Source organism: Syngnathus scovelli, chromosome 15 (assembly GCF_024217435.2).
Source record: "Syngnathus scovelli strain Florida chromosome 15, RoL_Ssco_1.2, whole genome shotgun sequence".
NCBI classification, from domain to species: domain Eukaryota; kingdom Metazoa; phylum Chordata; class Actinopteri; order Syngnathiformes; family Syngnathidae; genus Syngnathus; species Syngnathus scovelli.
The window spans coordinates 2,766,886-2,786,255 of NC_090861.1; the positions used below are offsets into that span (position 1 = coordinate 2,766,886).

At 49.3% G+C, this 19,370-nt stretch overlaps 1 protein-coding gene and 1 long non-coding RNA gene across 5 annotated transcripts; one reads left to right on the forward strand and one right to left on the reverse strand.

Annotated features, from left to right (window-relative positions):
• Positions 1 to 185: 185 nt before the first annotated feature.
• LOC125981952 (uncharacterized) lies at positions 186 to 18,202 on the reverse strand. 3 transcript variants are annotated; one of them, XR_007486213.2, is made up of 7 exons: positions 18,042 to 18,202; positions 17,886 to 17,981; positions 17,629 to 17,801; positions 15,470 to 15,533; positions 9,919 to 10,067; positions 8,376 to 8,506; positions 186 to 629 (listed from the first exon to the last, which is right to left on the reverse strand). It is a non-coding gene; the product is annotated as an uncharacterized lncRNA (long non-coding RNA). The 3 variants fall into 3 exon arrangements; XR_007486212.2 differs by lacking the exon at positions 186 to 629 and adding an exon at positions 1,209 to 1,610; XR_007486214.2 differs by lacking the exon at positions 186 to 629 and having other exon boundaries at positions 17,876 to 17,981.
• On the forward strand, positions 1,607 to 11,275 carry fgfr4 (fibroblast growth factor receptor 4). 2 transcript variants are annotated; one of them, XM_049742046.1, is made up of 20 exons: positions 1,607 to 1,751; positions 2,749 to 2,929; positions 4,534 to 4,703; positions 4,774 to 4,966; positions 5,219 to 5,479; positions 5,555 to 5,635; positions 5,714 to 5,880; positions 5,953 to 6,076; positions 6,766 to 6,956; positions 7,019 to 7,157; positions 7,234 to 7,427; positions 7,492 to 7,637; positions 7,871 to 7,992; positions 8,065 to 8,175; positions 8,252 to 8,442; positions 9,429 to 9,551; positions 9,788 to 9,858; positions 9,932 to 10,069; positions 10,141 to 10,246; positions 10,624 to 11,275. In XM_049742046.1, exons 2-20 carry the CDS (start codon positions 2,839 to 2,841, stop codon positions 10,798 to 10,800), a joined length of 2,796 nt encoding a protein of 931 aa, XP_049598003.1. In that variant the 5' UTR covers positions 1,607 to 1,751; positions 2,749 to 2,838; the 3' UTR covers positions 10,801 to 11,275. The 2 variants fall into 2 exon arrangements, with proteins under 2 accessions (XP_049598003.1, XP_049598002.1); XM_049742045.1 differs by having other exon boundaries at positions 7,871 to 8,175.
• Positions 18,203 to 19,370: the final 1,168 nt, after the last annotated feature.

Here is a 19,370-nt window from a genome sequence, read left to right on the forward strand (position 1 = left end):
ACAGCAGGATGCATGATGAAGGGTGTGGGGGGGGGGGGAATCATAAGCTACAAAGGTCATGACCCGGATTCAAACCGTGGTCACACGATACCTGCACCAACCAAGCGAGTCACCGCCACGCTCGGACAAATTCCACTTAAGGGCAAGAGGGGGGGGGGGGGGGGGTTCCACTTTGCACGAGGGCGCCTAAATGACTCGGTGAAGGAGGGACGCCGTACGTGCAGTTTAGTTTTAGCCGCTTCAGCGTTGACATAAATTTCGTGCTTTGGCCTTTGGTACCGCTCGGGGTCAGACGGTGTTTTACGGCGAAAGTCAAAGTACACAAATAAAGGAAGTCATAAAGCAGATAAGGGCAGCGCTTAATGGCCACTGGCGCTGATGGAGCTTCGGTGGCGGTGGTGGTGGGGGTCATGTTTGTGCTTGTCATACACAAATCTGTTGTTGCCCACAACACAACTTTTTGGAAATACTGACCTTGCAATGTACTCAAAAAAAACATCCTGGAGATGTCAGTTCTGCCTGTTTGGAGGACATCTTGGGATTTATGACCATCATCTTGTCCCAGGGAAGAGCGTCTGACGATGATGACTTCATCGCCCATGATGCATTGCGAGTAGCATCTAACGAGCCTGTATAATAATAAAAAAAAGGTTCAAAATCATCTATTAGGGCTCTTAAAAGAATTCAAAACAATTTTCAAAAATGATTATATTTGCAGATAGGGTAAATAAGAGGTGGTAATGGGATTAACACCTCCAATCCTTTTCATTGCTGATGCAATTAAAACATATGGGCAATTCACAAAGCATTCACTCAATAAAGCCACTTAATTGGATGAGTCTTCACCACACGGCGCCCCCCCCCCTTCTTTACTCTATGCCATATTTGCATAAAGAGCAATTAAAGTGCCATAAATGGGTACTTGTCAAAAAATAAACTTTCCTAATAACCTGATTTATAGCGGGTACGGCACGCGACTATTTCGTGAGTCTAAATAAAGGGAAAAATATATCGTAGAGGAGATGCTTTTTTTAAAATTTTATTTTACAGCGTAGTAGAGGTGAAGGGGACTAAATAAGGGGGAGGAAGGGGGTAACAGAAGTGCAGCCTCCCCTTGCTCACTCGCCCCCCTCCCTCCCTCCCCCAGCCACTCACACCATTGTTGTTGTGGCTGCGAGTGCGCGCTGGTGGAGCGAGCGCCAGTTCAGTTGGAGCCGAGCGGCAGCGCAGACGCACGCAGACACTCGCTGTCCTCAAGAAACTCACGCAAGCCTTCGCGAAGCTTCGGTTGAGACCTCCGCACGGATAAAGAAGAAGAGAAGGAAGGAAGGGAAAAAAGGGGCAACAGAGGACGCTGCGTAAAAAGACGCACCGGCTCAGCCCTAATAAAAATAAAAAAAAGGGCGCCGAAGACGAGAGGAAACTCTCCCGGGTTCAAGCGCTCCTTCCGCGGATAACCGTCGCAACGGTCACCGGGGAGAGGTTCCCCTTGTGTTCCCCTCCATGGATGTTCTTTGAGTGGTTCTCCCCGCTCGCACCAGGGGCTCGGCAGCTGTCGCCACTCGAGGAGGGGGGTGACGGTGGATGCTGGTTCCAATGGATTTATAAGCCTGCGGATACAAGAGCCCCTTAAGAAAGCTTTTTTTTGTTTTTGAAAGAGACACAAGTGGACTACATGAGCCAAATGATGACTGCAATATTGAATGACTGGGATAAGGAGTGACTCGCCTCCAAAAACTCAATTACAAAAGGTACATTTATTCATTTTCTGCAACGGATAAAAGTGCCACGCGTCATCGAGTCGATTTTAAATGTAAATATCATTTCAGTTAACGTGCAAAAGATTGTTTGCGACATCGAAGTAAGTAGAATCAGTGCTTTAGACATTGAACCCGGCCGGCTATGCGTGTGCGCGTGCGGAGTTTGGACTTTTGGCACGTTTACACGCCGCACAACTTTAAGTGTAATTAAAGAGGGATGCTCATAACGTGGCTCGGTTGCTAAACCCTTTAAAAGTTTTTTTTTTTTTTTTTTAAATGAGACTCTCAGACTGCTTTGCGTATTTAATGCCACACACTAAGCACTGCTTTTATGATTTTCATACCATAAAAGCTTGACTGTAAAAGTTCAATCCATAAAATAGTTTAAAAAAAAAACACACAGAAGGAAGCAGATGTGAAAGTGGGTTTGGTAATAAAAAAAAAAAAAATGCACCTGAATGGCAGCATTTATTTATTTTTTTATTCCTCAAGCAGTGTTGCTGTTACAAGCAAGGCTGAAAGTTTCAAGATAAACATGTTTTGTCTCTCTTATTGATAAAAAAAATCACTAAATATAACGAAGCTGCCGCTTTATCTCTGGTTTATTTACATGTTGTCTTTTGTGATAATAAAGTCAGATAACCCGAGAGATAATTAGCATTTAAGAGAGTTTGTTGTGTCACGACAGAAAACCAGTGAGTCATCAAAAACGATATAGCTGAGACGACATTTACTGACTTAAAAAAAATTTATTGTCTTCATCATTTGGACTGCAAACAGAAAAGTGGCCCGATTGATAAATGGCCATGTTTGCAAGCGTGGCGCTTCCACATTTCCGTCCGTCTCCCTGGCAAGTTTCAAGTGTTTTTCCCCAGTCAGGGCCCGACCATTGACAAACAACAGGCGCTAACAGCCCTGCTCTGGATGATGTAGTAGGACAGAAAGGACGAGAAGATCGCTCGAGTAAAGCCCGATATTTGTCTTGCAGCACCAGGTTCCAGATTCAAGGAGCGGCGCCGATGTCAGGAACCGGTGTGTGAGGCATCGCAGCCTTTGAACGCGTCTTGGGAAGATCAGGATGGCCGGAGTCTGCGCCTTGTGCCTGCTCCTGCTCTGCTGCTCAGAGCGACTCTTAGCCAGATCGCACGACGGAGCGGGAAGAATGAAAGGTAAGGATGGATGGTCCTGCAAGACAAAAATCACCCATCTCCCCCTTGATTGAATTCCAAAGTGGTTGGGTCTCACTGTAAATTCCAAGTCGCCTCACCTCCAGCGAGATGGATAGCACAAAGGGGGCAAAGTGTGTTTTGGCTGCCGTGAAAAGTGCTACCTGATCCGCTTCAAGCCCCGAGGCTCGGAAGTGTAAATCTGCCGGGTCGCATGCCAGCTGCATAGGAAGAAGAAGATGAAGAGGAGAAAGGCGGCAGTGGGAGGGATGGGGCGGTGCTCTTCCGACCAAGTTTTCATTGATGCTTTTCAAACAAGTGCGATGACATCAAAAAAAAGCTTTTCCGTAAATGGAAATTCAAAGATGGCCGAGAATGTGGATGCTTGCTCCGGGGCGTTCGAGAGCAGAGGTTGTCTCGCTCTCCTCAGGCCAGGCTAGCTGGGGCTTGCTCCTCAGACGCCCTCCTGACTTTATTTGCAAGACAGATGATCAGAGATAGGTAAAAAAAAAAAAAAAGTTCCAGGGTGCATTCCAACGTCCCCTAGGAACGGGTTATGTGGAGATCACAAGGAAGAATGCAGAACATCTCCGTCAGTTCGTGACGTAATCCATTTGTTTAGCCTTGGCACAGAGAGGTATCCTCGTTGGCATAAAGGAGCACCCAAAAAAAAAAATGGCAGGGGCGACATCAAGAAGAAGCCATCTTTAACGTTGGCCCGGTATTTTTTTTTTTTTTTTTTCGCGACCCTCCGGGAGTGCATCTGCTGGTCAGGCTCGTTACTCCGACAGCTTGACTTGAAAGGCGCTTTTGGCGATTCATTCTTGTTTTGACACCCGGCAACTCCACGTTTGAATTCACGCACAATTTAGCGTATTAGTTCCGCTGCCAACATGGCCGCCCGGTCGCCTGTCTCGCGGTTTGTTTGTGTTTGTGCCTTGTTTTGTTTGCCCCCTCGCCTCTGGGTGACAATTCACACCCGGCCGCAAGTTCAACGGCGGGGCACGACCGTCCCCGCAAGTTCATTAGCACCAGTCCTCGGACTCTGTCGGCGACCCGACTGTCTCCTGAACTTTGCGAACAAACCGATTTGTGTTTCCGTGAAGTCTTTCCCCCCCCCCCCCCCTCCAATGCTCAATGTTGCGTTTTGTTCCCGGGTACATTAGCGGTGTGTGTACTTTGCGGCAGCTCGTGAAAAAAGAAAAAAAAAGAAAACTCCGCACTTCACTGACAGGGGAACAGATTGCCTTTTCACTAAGCGCTCGCAGGAAGCAATCAAACAGAAAATTGCTCTGGAAAATTGCTCGTTCTGAGCGGCTGAGCGGTAATGGAGGTCCCCGGTTGGGGTAGCGCATATGCCGCGAATGGAGCGGCTGACCCGATGAATAGAGTCCACTGTGGCCGATGGTGACACGATAGTAGCCAGGTTATCTGGGCACTCTATCACCACTTCCTGGTGGCATTAAGCGGCCTCGCTCGGGTAGGAACACTATGTTCTCCTGACGCCGGATGTTTCCGGGGGGGGGGGCAACTCAAATCCTTTTTGTTCTTAACGCCTCCGGGCCAGGTCATCACGACCTATCTCAACTACATGTTTCATCGTCCAGATCTCCGCGTATCCAGGCCTCTGATCGTGCCAGGATACCCAGAAAACACCACCGCGACGGTGAGGGGTCAGGCAAAGCTGCTGTGTAAAGTCCACCGGCCGACATCCACCAAGGTGCAGTGGTTGAAGGCGGAGCTTTCGGGAGGACCGCTGGGTCTCAGACCACTCACGGTGAGCGGAGATGGGGCTGCAAAAAGGACTTGGAGAACCCTTCCTTAGTTAGAACCTGCTTTGTGTTTAGCCTTTGCAGAGAAATGCGTCCAAGGTGAACACCTTGCATCTATCCAACATCAGCCTGGACGACGCGGGCGAATATATCTGCATGGCCGAAAGCAAACACAAAGGGAAGACTGTGCAAGCGATGCAGTCCGCGTGGTTGCAAGTCCTGCCGGGTTCCAAAATGGCGGACAGGACGGAAACGAGGGTCCCGCAAGGTAACATCATGCATCTGTCACACTGCGACATGTTCATTAGCGTCATTCTCTCCTCCAAGAAGGGGAGGGGGTTGCCCGGTGTTAGCTTGATTGCTTTCCGTCTCACAATAATCCACAAAAGGGAGGGGTCAGGTCGCTCAGTCAGTAGTCCTCATCTCCGTGGCAATGTCATTGTTTGGGGATGAGATACAATGGGGGGATGGAGACGTCTCAGATGAAGAGGTAAACCCATTTTGTGCCCATTCCAAACAGACGAGCCGCGTGAGGAAAGCGCAGATCATCTCCTCCTCGAACTGGGCAAGGTCCTAAAATTGCGCTGCGACATAACCACTCGGCCGGGCATGGCGGTCAACTGGTACAAAGAGGGAACCCGCCTGGTGCCCACTCCTCGGATCCAGATCCGCGGCGCCGCCGTGGAAATCGCTGAAATCACATACGATGACTCGGGACTTTACGTGTGCGCCCTCCGTGGAACCAGAGGACCTGTGAGGAACTTCACCGTCACAGTGACCGGTAAGGACGGCGGGGAAAACAATCCATCGTCAGAAGTTGAAGTCATCACAAAACTTCACTCGTGTGACTTTGTAGACTCGCTGGGCTCAGGGGATGACGACGAGGACAACGGCTTGGATGACGAGATTGAAACCGACCAAGTTTACCTTTCTAGAGGTGCGTACTTGCTTTGCCTTCCCAATGAACTTTTTCAAGTCCAACTGAAGGCTGCAACTTTTGGTCTGGTCTCGATAGGTCCTTACTGGACCCACACCCAACGGATGGAAAAGAAGCTTTATGCCGTTCCGGCGGGGAACACGGTCAAGTTTCGTTGCCCAGCCATGGGCAGTCCTATGCCCAGTATTCGTTGGCTCAAAAACGGGAGAGAGTTTCGAGGCGAGCACCGTATCGGGGGCATCAAGGTAACTATTGTTCTTTGGATTGACCTTGTTTTGGTACACTGAGACTCATTACCTGGTCTTTTTCTTTCCAAGCTGAGGCATCAACACTGGAGTCTGGTGATGGAGAGCGTTGTGCCTTCAGACAGAGGAAATTACACCTGCGTGGTGGAAAATAAATATGGCTCCATTGCTCACAGCTATGTCCTTGACGTCTTGGGTAAGATTCCGAAATTTGGTGTCAGTCCGGGAAGGGGGGGGGTGTTCTTTCCCGTTTCTTGGCTCCCGACGTCATTTTTACAGGTTCAGAACTGGCTTGCGTATGTTAAAATGTTAAAAAGTAATGTTTTCCCCGGGCTGAGGTTATAAACAGTAAGTCCATAAAATGAATTAGATCTTAAAAATTGGAATTTCAAGCCATGCCATCTGACTGACTGTATTCATGGCAGCCTCAGCAGTGGTCATTAGTAAGCTCTTGTGGAAAAAGCATTTCGGCTGCAAATGAAAGCCTCCAGTGTAGGGGGGGGCGGATAATCAGGGGGTGGGGGTCTTGAGCAAAAGGGGATGAGGCGCCTGGCGTCAGTGCGGGATGTGGACAGTCGGGCGTCCAAAGCAGTTTTCTACCTGACCTGTGACTGGAGATGGAGGCGGGTGGCGGGCTTGTTTGTTCATTTGTTGGCTGTCCGTCCACAGCGGGGTCAGTTTCCCTTTCCCGGCCGACTGGGGGGGAAGGACTAACGAGACAATTAACGAGATCAGAGAATGAGACTTGCTGCTGATCAAAGAGACTCCGGTGGTCATTAGAACCGAAGGACAGTTTTGACCACCCGGTTGTCAGCATGTTTCTTTGCTCCTGAATCATTCCTGAAGGTATCTCCAGTCAGACCTTTGCTTCTCTCTTTCATTCAGAGCGCTCCCCCCATAGGCCCATCCTGCAAGCAGGTCTACCGGCCAACACCACGGCAGTCGTGGGCAGTGACGTCCAGTTCCAGTGCAAAGTCTACAGCGATGCGCAGCCGCACATCCAGTGGCTCAAACACATCGAGAGGAACGGCAGCCGATACGGCCCTGACGGGACGCCGTACGTCCAGGTTCTCAAGGTTGGTGACGTGTCTTTGTTTTGTCCCAAAGTCGCTGGCTCTAACCTCTCACTTTTGTATAGACCGGAAGTCTGAACATGTCCGAGGTGGAGGTCCTCTACCTGTCGAAAGTCACCATGGAGGATGCAGGAGAGTACACCTGTCTGGCGGGAAATTCAATCGGTTTCGCCTACCAGTCGGCCTGGCTCACCGTCCTTTCGGGTAAAGTCAAAAACATTATTCTTGGCAGATTTGAGAAAGTGCCGTGTTTTGGACAAGCGCTTCCAACTTCCTGCAGAGGAAGAAGCCGCAGACCCGGTGGACGCCATGGAGACCAAGTATACAGACATCATCATCTACGCCTGTGGCTTCCTGGCGCTGATCATGGCCATCGTCATCGTGGTTTTGTGTCGGATGCAAGTCCATCCCAGACGGGAGCCCTTTGATGCCCTCCCGGTCCAGAAGCTTTCCAAGTTCCCGCTGCGCCGACAGGTGCGTATCAAAGTTTCCCGTCTTTACCATTCAAGAGCCAACGCTAAAGTCGCTTGTGTTTCAGTACTCGGTGGACTCCAACTCGTCAGGCAAGTCCAGCGCGTCTCTGATGAGGGTGGCTCGCCTTTCATCCAGCTGCTCTCCCATGCTGGCCGGAGTGATGGAGTTTGAATTACCCCACGACCCCGACTGGGAGTTCCCGAGGGACAAGTGAGATACACCAAATACCATCTTCCATTGTGCTCAAATCTACCACGTTAAATTGCTGCGCCTTGAGCCCCAAAAGCAGTCACTGGTCTTCAATTCCCAGGACACCAAACTTTAAATTGCAGGGGGTGATCTAAAATGGAACCTATGTTTGAGGAAACAGGAGCCCCAAATTACGGCTGTGTACAATTTTCATTTGGATGCTATTTTTAACCGACTTGCGTCCTCCCGTCTAGCTTAACACTGGGAAAGCCTCTGGGGGAAGGTTGCTTCGGCCAAGTGGTTCGGGCCGAGGCCTACGGCATCAACAAGGACTCTTCGGACCAAGCTACCACTGTTGCGGTTAAGATGCTTAAAGGTAAGAATGATCTCTCACAAGTTTGGACCTTTGAAAGCAGTTCTTTTAAAGTTTTTGTTTGTACGGCGATAGACGACGCCACGGACAAAGATCTCGCCGACCTCATCTCAGAAATGGAGCTGATGAAGGTGATGGACAAACACAAGAACATCATCAACCTGCTTGGAGTCTGCACTCAGGACGGTGAGTTCCACACGGAGGGGATGAACAAGAACCCAAGTAAACTAATTTCTTTTTGTGGTCTACCCTGCAAAACCAGGACCTCTGTACGTACTGGTGGAGTACGCCTCCAAAGGCAGTCTGCGCGAGTATCTGCGAGCTCGACGGCCACCGGGCATGGACTACACTTTTGATGTCACCAAAGTACCCGAGGAGCAGCTTACCTTCAAGGATTTACTGTCCTGTGCCTACCAGGTGGCCCGAGGGATGGAATATCTCGCTTCCAAACGGGTATGTCGTCAGTATAGTCTGAGAAGACTTGAGCCAGTTCCTCTTTAGTTGAGGTGGACACCATCTGCGTTACGGAGAGACATTTTTTAGCTATAAATTGTGACTTCCATACATTCCAAAGCCATTTGAAAACCCCCAAAAGATCACGTCAAAATTTGCGGTGGAGCGGTTTCTGGAATGATGAACCACAATCACATTTGGATCGGTGTTTATAGAGACTTTAATGTTGTTGTTTGTGTAGCTTAGAAGCCAGATGTTTTTCGTTCGATGGATTTGGTCCACTCATTGCGGTTTTTGATGAGAATGCAGCCGCTAGAATGCGTTTATGAGGCTTGGACAGGAAGAAGGTTGCCCAGTAAAGGTCAAAACCTCCAAAGTATTTGAATTGGGTGTGGTTTTTTGCAATATTCTTAACCCCCCCGCCCCAAACTTTCGTTTCCTATTTTCCCAGCATGCTCCGTTGTCACTCATCAACACGCTTCTTTGTCTGCCAGCCGCCGTCTCAAAACTCCAGGCCTGTTTACTCTCCTCCATCCATCTGTCTGTCCCCGCCATCTTCAGGCTTTTGTCCCTTTTAGCACCGCCATAAATCTGTTAGCAAACAGACTGTCTGGGCGGAGGCATCGGGTTTCTGGGCTGCGAGGCCACTGCCAGAGCCTGAAAGCAACCCTCCATTATGGGGAGGCCCGCAAACCGAGGCGGGTCAGGCAAAAAAAAAAGCCAGAGTCTATTTCGAATGAAAACCAAAATGAGCTTTAATGACACCCATTCAAGTCGAATAAACAGTGCCTTGATCCAATCATTCTCAACACCGCTTATCCCGTTCAGGGTCGGGACAGGAGGGAAGGGGGGGGGAGGGTGTTGGAGCCGACCCAGCTCACTACGGGCGAAAGGCTGCCAGTCGCCAGCCAGTCGCAGGGCATACATAGAGACAAACATCCACACCGTTACTCATCCCTCTGTTTTTTTTGTTTTTGTTTGGGCAGTGCATCCACCGAGATTTGGCGGCCAGGAACGTCCTGGTGACGGAGGACAACGTGATGAAAATTGCCGACTTCGGCCTGGCAAGGGGCGTCCACCAGATCGACTACTACAAGAAGACCACCAACGTGAGTCTGGCCTCTGTACTGTGCTTCAAGACGCCAGTCAGATGTTCAAGTCTTGATTGGCAGGCATCTTAATGGGACGTAATTAGAAACGAGGGCAGGGTGGCGGCTGTGGCCAGACTTTAGCGGGGAGGTGTCTTTTACAGTCAGACAATGAAAGTTGTCGTTTTAAATGCGAGCAGCTGTGTTGGCACGGCAACACACTTGGGGGCGGAGTTCTAATCCGTGTCCATATGCAGGGACGCCTGCCAGTGAAGTGGATGGCACCCGAGGCCTTGTTCGACCGGGTCTACACGCATCAGAGCGACGTGTAAGCGCCGACAATCACCGAGCGTCGCAAATGACCCGACGGTCCTTAAGAAGCGCTTACCTATTTTTGCCAGGTGGTCCTTTGGCGTTCTCATGTGGGAGATCTTCACCCTGGGGGGCTCGCCGTATCCCGGTATTCCCGTCGAGGAGCTCTTCAAGCTGCTGAAGGAAGGACACCGCATGGACAAGCCCTCCAACTGCACCCATGACCTGTAAGCAAAGGTGGCCCAAGACAAGGTGTTGGTTTCTCTTGTCTAATTTTTTTTTTTTTGGTCCCATGAAGCTACATGATGATGCGTGAGTGCTGGCATGCAGTTCCCACCCAGAGGCCCACCTTTAAGCTACTGGTGGAGGAGCTTGACAAGGTGCTGCTGTCTATCTCTGATGAGGTAAGTGCTATGCTAAGCTAAAGTGCTCATGCTAATGCTAGCCAAGTGCTGAAATACTACGATAAATCTGGCAACGCACGTGCGAGCCACATGTTCTCAACTCTTTCACTAGGATGTCAAATTCGGCGCAAAACCCCAAAAAAACAAAATAAAAAGTTTTGGGTCCAAAGTGAGACGCAATTACATGTTATTGATTTGTTGATGAACTACAGATGTCTTCTGGCTTCACAAAGTAGCCACAAATGAGCCCGCCACATTCTGCTCCAAAATTCTGCAGTAGAACCATCCAACGTTTCTGCTACTTTCCATTTCCCACCACTAGTGGCCACTCTTGTTCTCAATGGCGCCATCTTGCTAACACACGTGTCTTCGTGCAGTACTTGGACCTGTCGACGCCCTTCGAGCAGTACTCGCCGTCATGCGAGGACACGTCCAGCTCGTGCTCGTCCGACAACGACTCGGTTTTCACGCATGACGCGATGTCCACTGAGCCGTGCCTGCTGGGCTACCAGGACGCTCGCCCCCGAGCGGACCCCAAGACGGCCCTCCGATAAGACCCCCATGCCACATTTGGACTTTTTTTTTTTTTTAAATGGAGCACTGAGGACTGATGTACTTCGGACAGCAGCGACAGCCAGGACGTTTTGGTAAAGCACGGCACTCAAAAACCCGAAACCCACAAGAAGTCGGAGGAGGGAGGGGCCCACCGCCCTTCCCCAAAAGTTATTTTCAAAGAGATTTTATTTTAACAAGGACAAAAATATTTAGATTTATTTTGCTATGTTAAAAAAAGAAGCGATTGTTAAATATAAATCTCTCTATATAAGATTTTACTTTTGTGTTGCTTATTTAAAACAAACAGTCTTAAATCTCAGGATCTCTTATTCTGAAAAAAAAAGAAGTTGGAGGAAGTACCTGAATTTATGATTTCCTGTGAATATATTAGAATAATAAAATATTGTATGTATATATCATCAAGTGGTAACGCAAATACAATTGCCTTTATAAATTATTTTGTATGACACGAAATGGAGTGATGCCATTGTTTTTATATTTTATTTTTTTGTTTTATAATGAGGTCACTGATCTTCTCCAGCAGAGGGTCTCAGGTTTGGGGGGTCAGTGGTGTGGCTGATGGATGGGGGAGGGGGTACTGAATGTGAAAGTCACTGTGATGGATTTGAAGTGGAGGAGCAGTGAGGGAACAGAGATGGAAGGAGGTGGGGTGGGGGTGGGAGGGGTCGCTGGCTGGCCAGTCTTCTTTGTGAGGCCGCTAACCCTTCACCCAGGCCCCCAAATGCCGGCAAGGGGGTCCCCGGGCGGCTCGGACAATGAAGGCTTTTAAAACGGGCGTGCTAGCGCTTGTGTGTAAATGAAGAAAGAGGGGCTCTTATTATGTTAATACCCCCCCCCACACACACACACACACACACATGTCCAACCTTCCAGACCCTCAAACAAATGCCCCCCTATCTTCATCCGGGACGCCATGGTTGAAATGTGAAAGTCTTAATTCACTTTGGCCAACGCGAGCAGCTGCAGGAAAACGTGGCCCCCACCCAAGCATTTTTTTTTTTTTTACATTTGTTAAAACGTCTTTAAAATCATCATTTTATTTTTTTTAGGTAATTTTGGAGAATCTTATCTAATATTTGATTTTAAAATGTTCTGTTTTGGGTTTGTTCTTTTAATTATTTAATCAATAATATTTTTATTTTAAATATGTTAAACATTACAAATATTTTAAAATATATTTTCTGGTAAATATCTTTCGAATGAATCCCATTTGAAGGCCAACGCAGACCTGCGCCTGAAGAAGGAAAGAAAGCAAACAAGGAAGAAAGTGACGTGAGGAAGACGAGAGACAGACGGGCGCTGAGGGGGCGACGCGGCGAGACCAGAGGCGTGACGAGACGTGGCGGGGTCAGAGGTCAAGAGGGTAGCGGCCGTCCTCGTCGGGCGGCAGCTTGCGCCTTATCTTTGGCTCTGAGTGCTTTACGTGAACAAGTCGTAGCACACGCGTACGTGCTGTGTGGTCCTCCACATATGTGTGTGGATGAAATTACTCATGCACGAGAAATTCTGCTTTATCTGTTAACCTCCGGAAGTACTCGGGATTCCGTCCATTCGCACGCGTGCACACAAACAGACACACAATCTGTGTGATCAAAGCCAGAAAGAGAACGACAGGATCCACAAAATGGCTGATTTTCGTGTATAACATCTCCAAAGTCCCTTTACGGAGTTTTAAACGAAAACTTTAAAACTACTGTTTGGCAAGTGCTCAGTTCTGGAACTCACAGTTACCGGAATGATTAAAGCAAAAAAAAAAAAAAAAACGTCCCGTGAACGGGAATTTCATTTTCCCGATGGACGTGTGGGCGCTCGAATTCTACTTTTAGTTTAATAGCCTGTAAGAAAACACTAGCGTACATTTTTAACGGTATATTTTGGAGAAGGGACAAAAAACATGCTCAATGTTTGGGTTAAAAGTTTAAAACAACATGTTCGACTCGAGTGTGTGCGGAGCAAGATGGTGATTTCACAAGGCTGTCATTATCCTTGCGTAGGGGGGCCAATCAAAACAGACATTAACTCACATTTCACGATTGTACGGAGATCCCGAAATAGGCCCGCCTGAGCTGAGCAGGGTCTGAGAGTGGAACCCAGAATTTAGGAACTGTGCGGCACACGCGCTTAACACTAGGCCACCGTGCTGTCTTATAAGAACTCAGTGGTAGGGGATGAACGCACTGGCAAATTCACTCAATGGTAACACTGTTGGAGCTTGCAGACAGGAGACCCCCCCCCCTCGTCTCCGTGGCGGTCGCCCGCTCATTTATTGCTCTATAATTTCAGCAGACTAATTGATTCGGGGTGTAGACAGGAAGTTGGGCCAATAAGGAAGAGAGCAAAGTAACGAGCGCTGTGCTGCATTCAGGTGTCGTCGCGACGAAAACAACCGAAAACGAGGTGACGATGACGCGGCGAGACGAGCGATGGAGGCAACACGAGAAGCTTTCAGGGGGTCTGAATGGCGGCTTTTGCCTGGCTGTTTGTTGACGCTCAACGTGATCAATACTCCATTCACGCTGAAAAAAAAAAAAAAAGACTCAGGAGGGCCGAGACCCCCCGCAGTGACGGCGGCACGTTATCTGCTTTAACTTAAAAAAAGGCGGCTGCAGTGATTATGGCTGGTTGACTTTTGGGGAAAGGAGACGGTGACTTTTATCGGCCTAATGGGCGGATCTGCGCTTCCTCTTCGCCTCACTTCTCCCGCAGGAAAGCAGGAAGGGCAAAATTAGTGACTGGCGACGTGCCGCGTGAGTGGAGATCCGGAGCTACTGGGTGGAATGCGTGCACGCAAGACACACTTTCTCCAAACACACACACACGAAACCGAACTGAATTAAATCAATTAAGAGATCATATTGTGACTCCAAACAAGAGAACTTATGGATCTGATTTGAAGAAAAAAAAAAAAAGGTACGAAACAATAATGTCGACTTCAGCCAAGACATTTACAAGCTGGGTTGGGCTTTGCAGCCAGAAGTGCTCATTACTGACTTTTTACGAGGAAGGGGGGGGGGGGGGGGGGGGACTCATCTGAGTTCCCCGCATCCGCATAAAAAAAACAAAAAAAGACAATACAGCAAAAATGTAGGGACCGCAAATGCCAGAGTTATCTAGGGCAAGATATGTGCGGCCTTAATTGAGCGGAAAGAAGTAAAGGGGGGGAGGGCACATACACAGAGCAGCTCCCAAAATGCGTGCCATTATCTCATAGCCTGAGCACTCCCGCTCGGCGCACAGAAGCATGACGCGCATCTGCCTCGCATTAGTCCGAAAATTGTTACGACAACTGCGCGTCAAAAGACGTTAGCGCGCGCGCGCCGATTTATTGACCTTCCATTTTAATACGGCGCTGCCTTAAAGTAAAATTCAATCCCAAAAAGGCCTAATTGTAGTGATGTCATCGCTAGGGGGCGCTTCGTGTCACAAGTTAGCTATCTTACTGTTAGCGAGAGACTCTTTCAGGGTGTGTGCCAACTGCCGGGAGTAGTAATTTTTTTTTTTTTTGCACAGTTGCTCTTTTCATGAGCCCCGTCGACAGCGTTGCAAAAATCGCCCTGTGAGGTTCAGCGTCCGATGAAGGAGATGATTCAAGCGGAGGGTAAAGAAGTCAATGTGTGTGTGTTTCTTTTCCTCTTTGGCGGCGAGCGGGAACGGCGAGCGCTGGCTGCCGAGATGTGACAAGTGGGTGGTTTCCGTCTAAATAAGGCACTTTAGGAGAGCGAGCGGGGCGCCACTTGGTAACTGGAGGGCCTCTCTTTAATGGGCCAAAAGTCACTCAAAGTAGACCTTGTTGAAAGAAGGGGAAAAAAAGAAAAATTGTACAGAATTCTCGTATAAAAGTAAACTGGCGCAAAAACGGAGAATCGTACTCGTTTGGTGGCCCGCTTCAAGTGGCGCGTTGACAGCGAGAACAAGCCCAGGGGGAGCAAAACCCGAAGGGGGGGGGAGATCCGAGGGTCTGACTTCGGTGGGAGTCGGGATCAAACGGGACGTTTGGGCTGAGGTGCAGGATGAGGATGCACGATAAGAAGGAGATAGAAAAGCAGACAGGAGGACGGAAGGCGGCTGAAGCCCAAATCTCCGAGGGAACAAAGGAGGCACTTATACGAGCGACAGCTGAAAACATCTTCAGGCTGTGAGCTGGGCCTCCAAGGGCATGTTTCAAAATATTAGGGACCAGCCACTTCATTAGGTACACATTTGTGAAAAAACAGGGCAGTTAATTAAAAAAAAAAAAGAAGTCATTTTCAAAACATGATCAATGTGACCTTGGTCTGTGCAAGGTGTACCTAATGAAGTGTCCGGTGAATCATGGTAATGTTTTTTTTCTTCCGAGTTGTCTAAAAGGAGCAGTCTGAGAACAAGTGCGCCCGTCTGGCGGTCGGCTCGCCTTTGTCCCTCCCCTCGCTCTCCCTTCCGCTCTCTCCCCGCTCAGCTTATCTCGCACCCTTCCTCCACGGCCAGCTGTTGTTTTGAAGGCCGTGAGAGTCAAGACCTCCGCCTGGACAAACGCCGCCATTGTAAGTTGAAGTGCACGTGGGGAGGAGGGGGGGGGGGGGGGGGGTTAGGTGTTTCGCTCCGCACTATTGCGTTCACGGCTGTAAGTGGCGAGCGGCCACCCCGGCAAACAATCCTGGACGACCTTACCTGCTATTCTTTAAGTTGACACGGCTTGAAGTCCAACTTTGTCTCATCTTGAGTGACATCTTGCCTGCCAACAGAAAACACACATTAGTTTTAGTGAAAGTGGACCGCCAACCGCTCCGGCACCACTCGGACTCAATGGCGGCTTTGTCCCGAGAAAGGAGCGCGGCCCTCTGACCTTTGACCCGTGAGGTCGCATGTCCCCGGAAGCCATTTTTGAGGCCCGGACCTGCGCCTGGCCAGCTGGGAGATTTCACAAACATGCTGCAATGTTCTGCCACCATTTTTTTTTTTTTTTTTTGGGTAGGTTTGCCATCTGCTAGAATTGGCATGAAACGATCTCAAGTCACGCATGAGGTCACATTGGGATGGGAATGAACGAGGTGAGTGGGGTGAGTTTAACCTCTGACATGCATTGGGGTCACATGACCCCCCCCCCCAGGCCCAGAGGCCGTTGCACTGCACAAGGCACCTGACGGAATGCAAGATTGTACCGCATGGATTTCTTTTGGGAGGCTCCGTGAGAGTGTATCGGCGGCCGGATCAGGCACAGGGGTCAGAACTTTAACCTTTGACCCCTCCGCTCACTGATTACACATCACATGTCTGCTTAAACCAAAAAATCTGCTGGAGGGATTTGGCTCGCTGGGAAAGGTGCTTTAGACATTTAGTCGGCCAATCGGATCCGCGACCTGGACCCGAAGGGAGCGGGACAAGACGGCTCAGGACTGACGTCGTCTGTCTTTTCCAGCTCGCTCTGTTTTCCGGCCCATTTCCCCCCATTTCCGAGGCTTTCCAAAAACTCGCATCACGGGACAGAGGCCCGCCGCTGAAACACGAGGCGGACATCCTGTTGCGAATAACGTGCTAATTAGATTTGGCCGGCGGCAGTTGCCGTAATCAAATCTATCCGGTGCGCCGCGGCTGAGGGGCGAAACCTGATCCCCGGTTCAAAATATGCACTCCGCTCCGTTTCCTCTCTTGTCGAGCCTCTGGCCCGTTATGTTACCAACGCCATTCTTGCGCAATCTTTTTGACATGATTCTTTCGATTTGAGAGAGCGCTGCAGACTCCAGCTGACGGAGACTGCACATCCACCTGTTCCCCGTCCTCAGAGCTGCGTCGCCGTCCGGATGTGGGAACTTGGGAAAACGGACGACTCCCAAAAATCAAACAAGAGCCTTTTGTTCTGCAACAATCCGATGAGCGCGTCTTAATAAGCCTCCGGTCGGAGTTTTTGCGGCCAGACGTGGCAGCGACGCAAACCTCACTTGTGCCTCAAACACGCGTTTTTGTTGGCTTGTGTAACGTTGAGCGGCGGCTTTTTGGAATTCGTGCATGGTGGGCTTTTGGGGGGGGGAAGAAATGGCTTCCTTTGTGGTTGCGCAACTGCAAACATTGTGGTCAAACACATCGGTGCTGCTTTTTGCTTGACCAGCAAAAAACACAAACTCCATTAAGCAGCAGACCTTGTATGATTTTATCCTCCTTTCTCAATTTTTTTTGCTTCTTAGACTATTCCGATCAATTTTTTTCATTTATTAACCAATTTTTTTAATATAGTGGCACTAATACTGTGATACTTATTTGTTAGCATTTCTTTTTTATTGTCAGCATGAAGTTCAGCATACTTGAATTCCATCCAGCCCTGCATCAATTTGCAGTGAAAGGAAATGGAGAAAAAGCCGACCCGGTTCAACAAGGCATCGGTGGCGTGCGGAACCGGCCCGCATCATTAGCGATGCCGTCAGCACCGGTGGGTCAGGGGAGGGCTTGCCGAGGTTTTTGTTTTTTGGGGGGGGAGATTATGCAGTTAAAGCGCTTGCAGAGGAAGTGGCGTTTTAATGCTGACAAGGTTCCTGTGGAGACTGTTATGCTAATCTGCTGCTGTTAAGCGCTGCAGAACGTAAGAGGGGAAATGCACCATGAAAACATAACAGCTCCGGCCAACACAAGGAGGCAGGAAGGGCAGGGAGGGGGGCGAGGGCGGAGTGTACAGGAAGTAAACACGGCGAGCCATTTTTTTGGTCCCCTTGCTACAACCTGTCAACAAGTATGAGGGGGTTTGACAATTGACGGCCTGGCTGCCGCCCGCACTGTGCGTCCTCCTCATGAGCAACATTACAAAGGGCCTAGTGAAAAGAAAAAAAAAAGCCACTCACGTTCCTTCCTTTAGATTCATGCTCGAAGGCGCCCATCGGGGGATTTGTCCATCCTTCCTGTCGTCCTCCTCTTCTTTGTGGAGGCCTCAAGAGCCTCTTAGGCAACTCTGATGGCTTGAAGGGACTTGCTACTCTGTATTCAATACAAAGAGACTCTTTCACCATAACGCCACCTGTGGGGTTTAAATAGGTACTGCACCATTTGCAAAAACTGACACTGACGTGAATAAAAGACCAAATTCTGTACTTTTTCTTACAGCAGCTAAGGATTTTGTTTCTGGACCACACTTTTCTCAGAGAGGGTGAGGGGAGGGGGTCGTAACACATGTCCACAGAAGACGAGTGGTGTCTCTCTGGGAAAGTGCAAAAGGTTAAAATATCAATGAGACGTGCCCAAGAGCGGAACGACTCACCTGTTGTCCCGACTGCGGTTTCGAAGGGGGGGTTCTCTCCCTTGCAAACCGTGCTGGAAAATTCATCACAATGATGACAATTAAAACTCACTAAATCCCCAATGTAGACAGCAAAACACAAGGCTGTCATTTTTTACTGATATAACTCGGTTGCTCTTTCGCCATACTAGACGCGCATGCGCACACGAGGATTTTTCAAATATTATAACTTTCCTGTTACAGACCAAAAGATAAAAACTGTTTCAACAGTTTGAATTTGTTTGGATTGTCTCAACACACCCTAAGATTCTCTTTCAGCAAATATTTTTGAAATAAGCAAACATTTCTCGTGAGCTCTGAACGACAAACACACGTTCTCTAATTGTTGCAGTGCCACGTCATGACCTATAGATGGCGCTCGCCCAACTCAAGCGTAATATACTGCAGTTCAGCCGTGACTTTGAAAGTGGATGCTTGTTTTGGCACACAAGTAATTGTACGGTGTCCCTCAGGGGGGCTCAAAAAGACTCGGGATTTGCAAAGCATTCCACTGTGCAACGTCCCCGATTCCTCCAGCAGAGGTTTTAGTCATCACCCCGCCCCGACCCCCACCTCCCGCAGGCCAACGTGACGCATATGGACCCGGACCGGCGGGGAGGACGGAGCTGGCAAGTCCGGCCAGGAGCGGAAACCCGAAGAGGAAGCCTTCAGTTGATCCAGCTGTTTTCTCCCTCTCGCGCCCTCCCTGCCTGCGGATCCAGTGTCCGAAGGGGGCGAGGGGGAGATTTGGGGGGGGGAGGGGTGTAACAGGTGTCTGACAAGTCCAGCAGACCACTGCTTGGTCAGGTTTCTGCTTGGTCATGCGTACACGCTCCATCCGTCCATCTGTTCCAAGAATTCCTGGCAATCCATGAGAATTTTCACTCGTCATGGAGGTACTCGATTGTGCTCTCACTGGGATTGTAACCTGACAAGTCACACACACACGCGCTGGCTGGCTTGTGCGTTTCCAGTTGCATGCGTGTGTCGTGTCGGAGGCACGTTCAACACTTTAGCTTGTTCCTTCACACACCGCCATCTTAATCTGTTTGCTGACAGCTCGCCTCATCTACTCTAACAAGGCACATTTTGTGAAATCTGCAGCATTTGTTTCTTAAATTCAAAGAGAACAAAATAAAAGAAAGACCAACTGTCCAGCCAAGTATCTGAACGGCCATGGAGGAGAGTGGGCAAAGGTGATTGCACACCCCGAGAACTACAAACACTCACTTTGGACTTCATTACTGACTTTTAATAGCAACTTGTGTACTCAGTCGGGGGTGGGGTGGGGGTGCACAAGCCATATTTCTA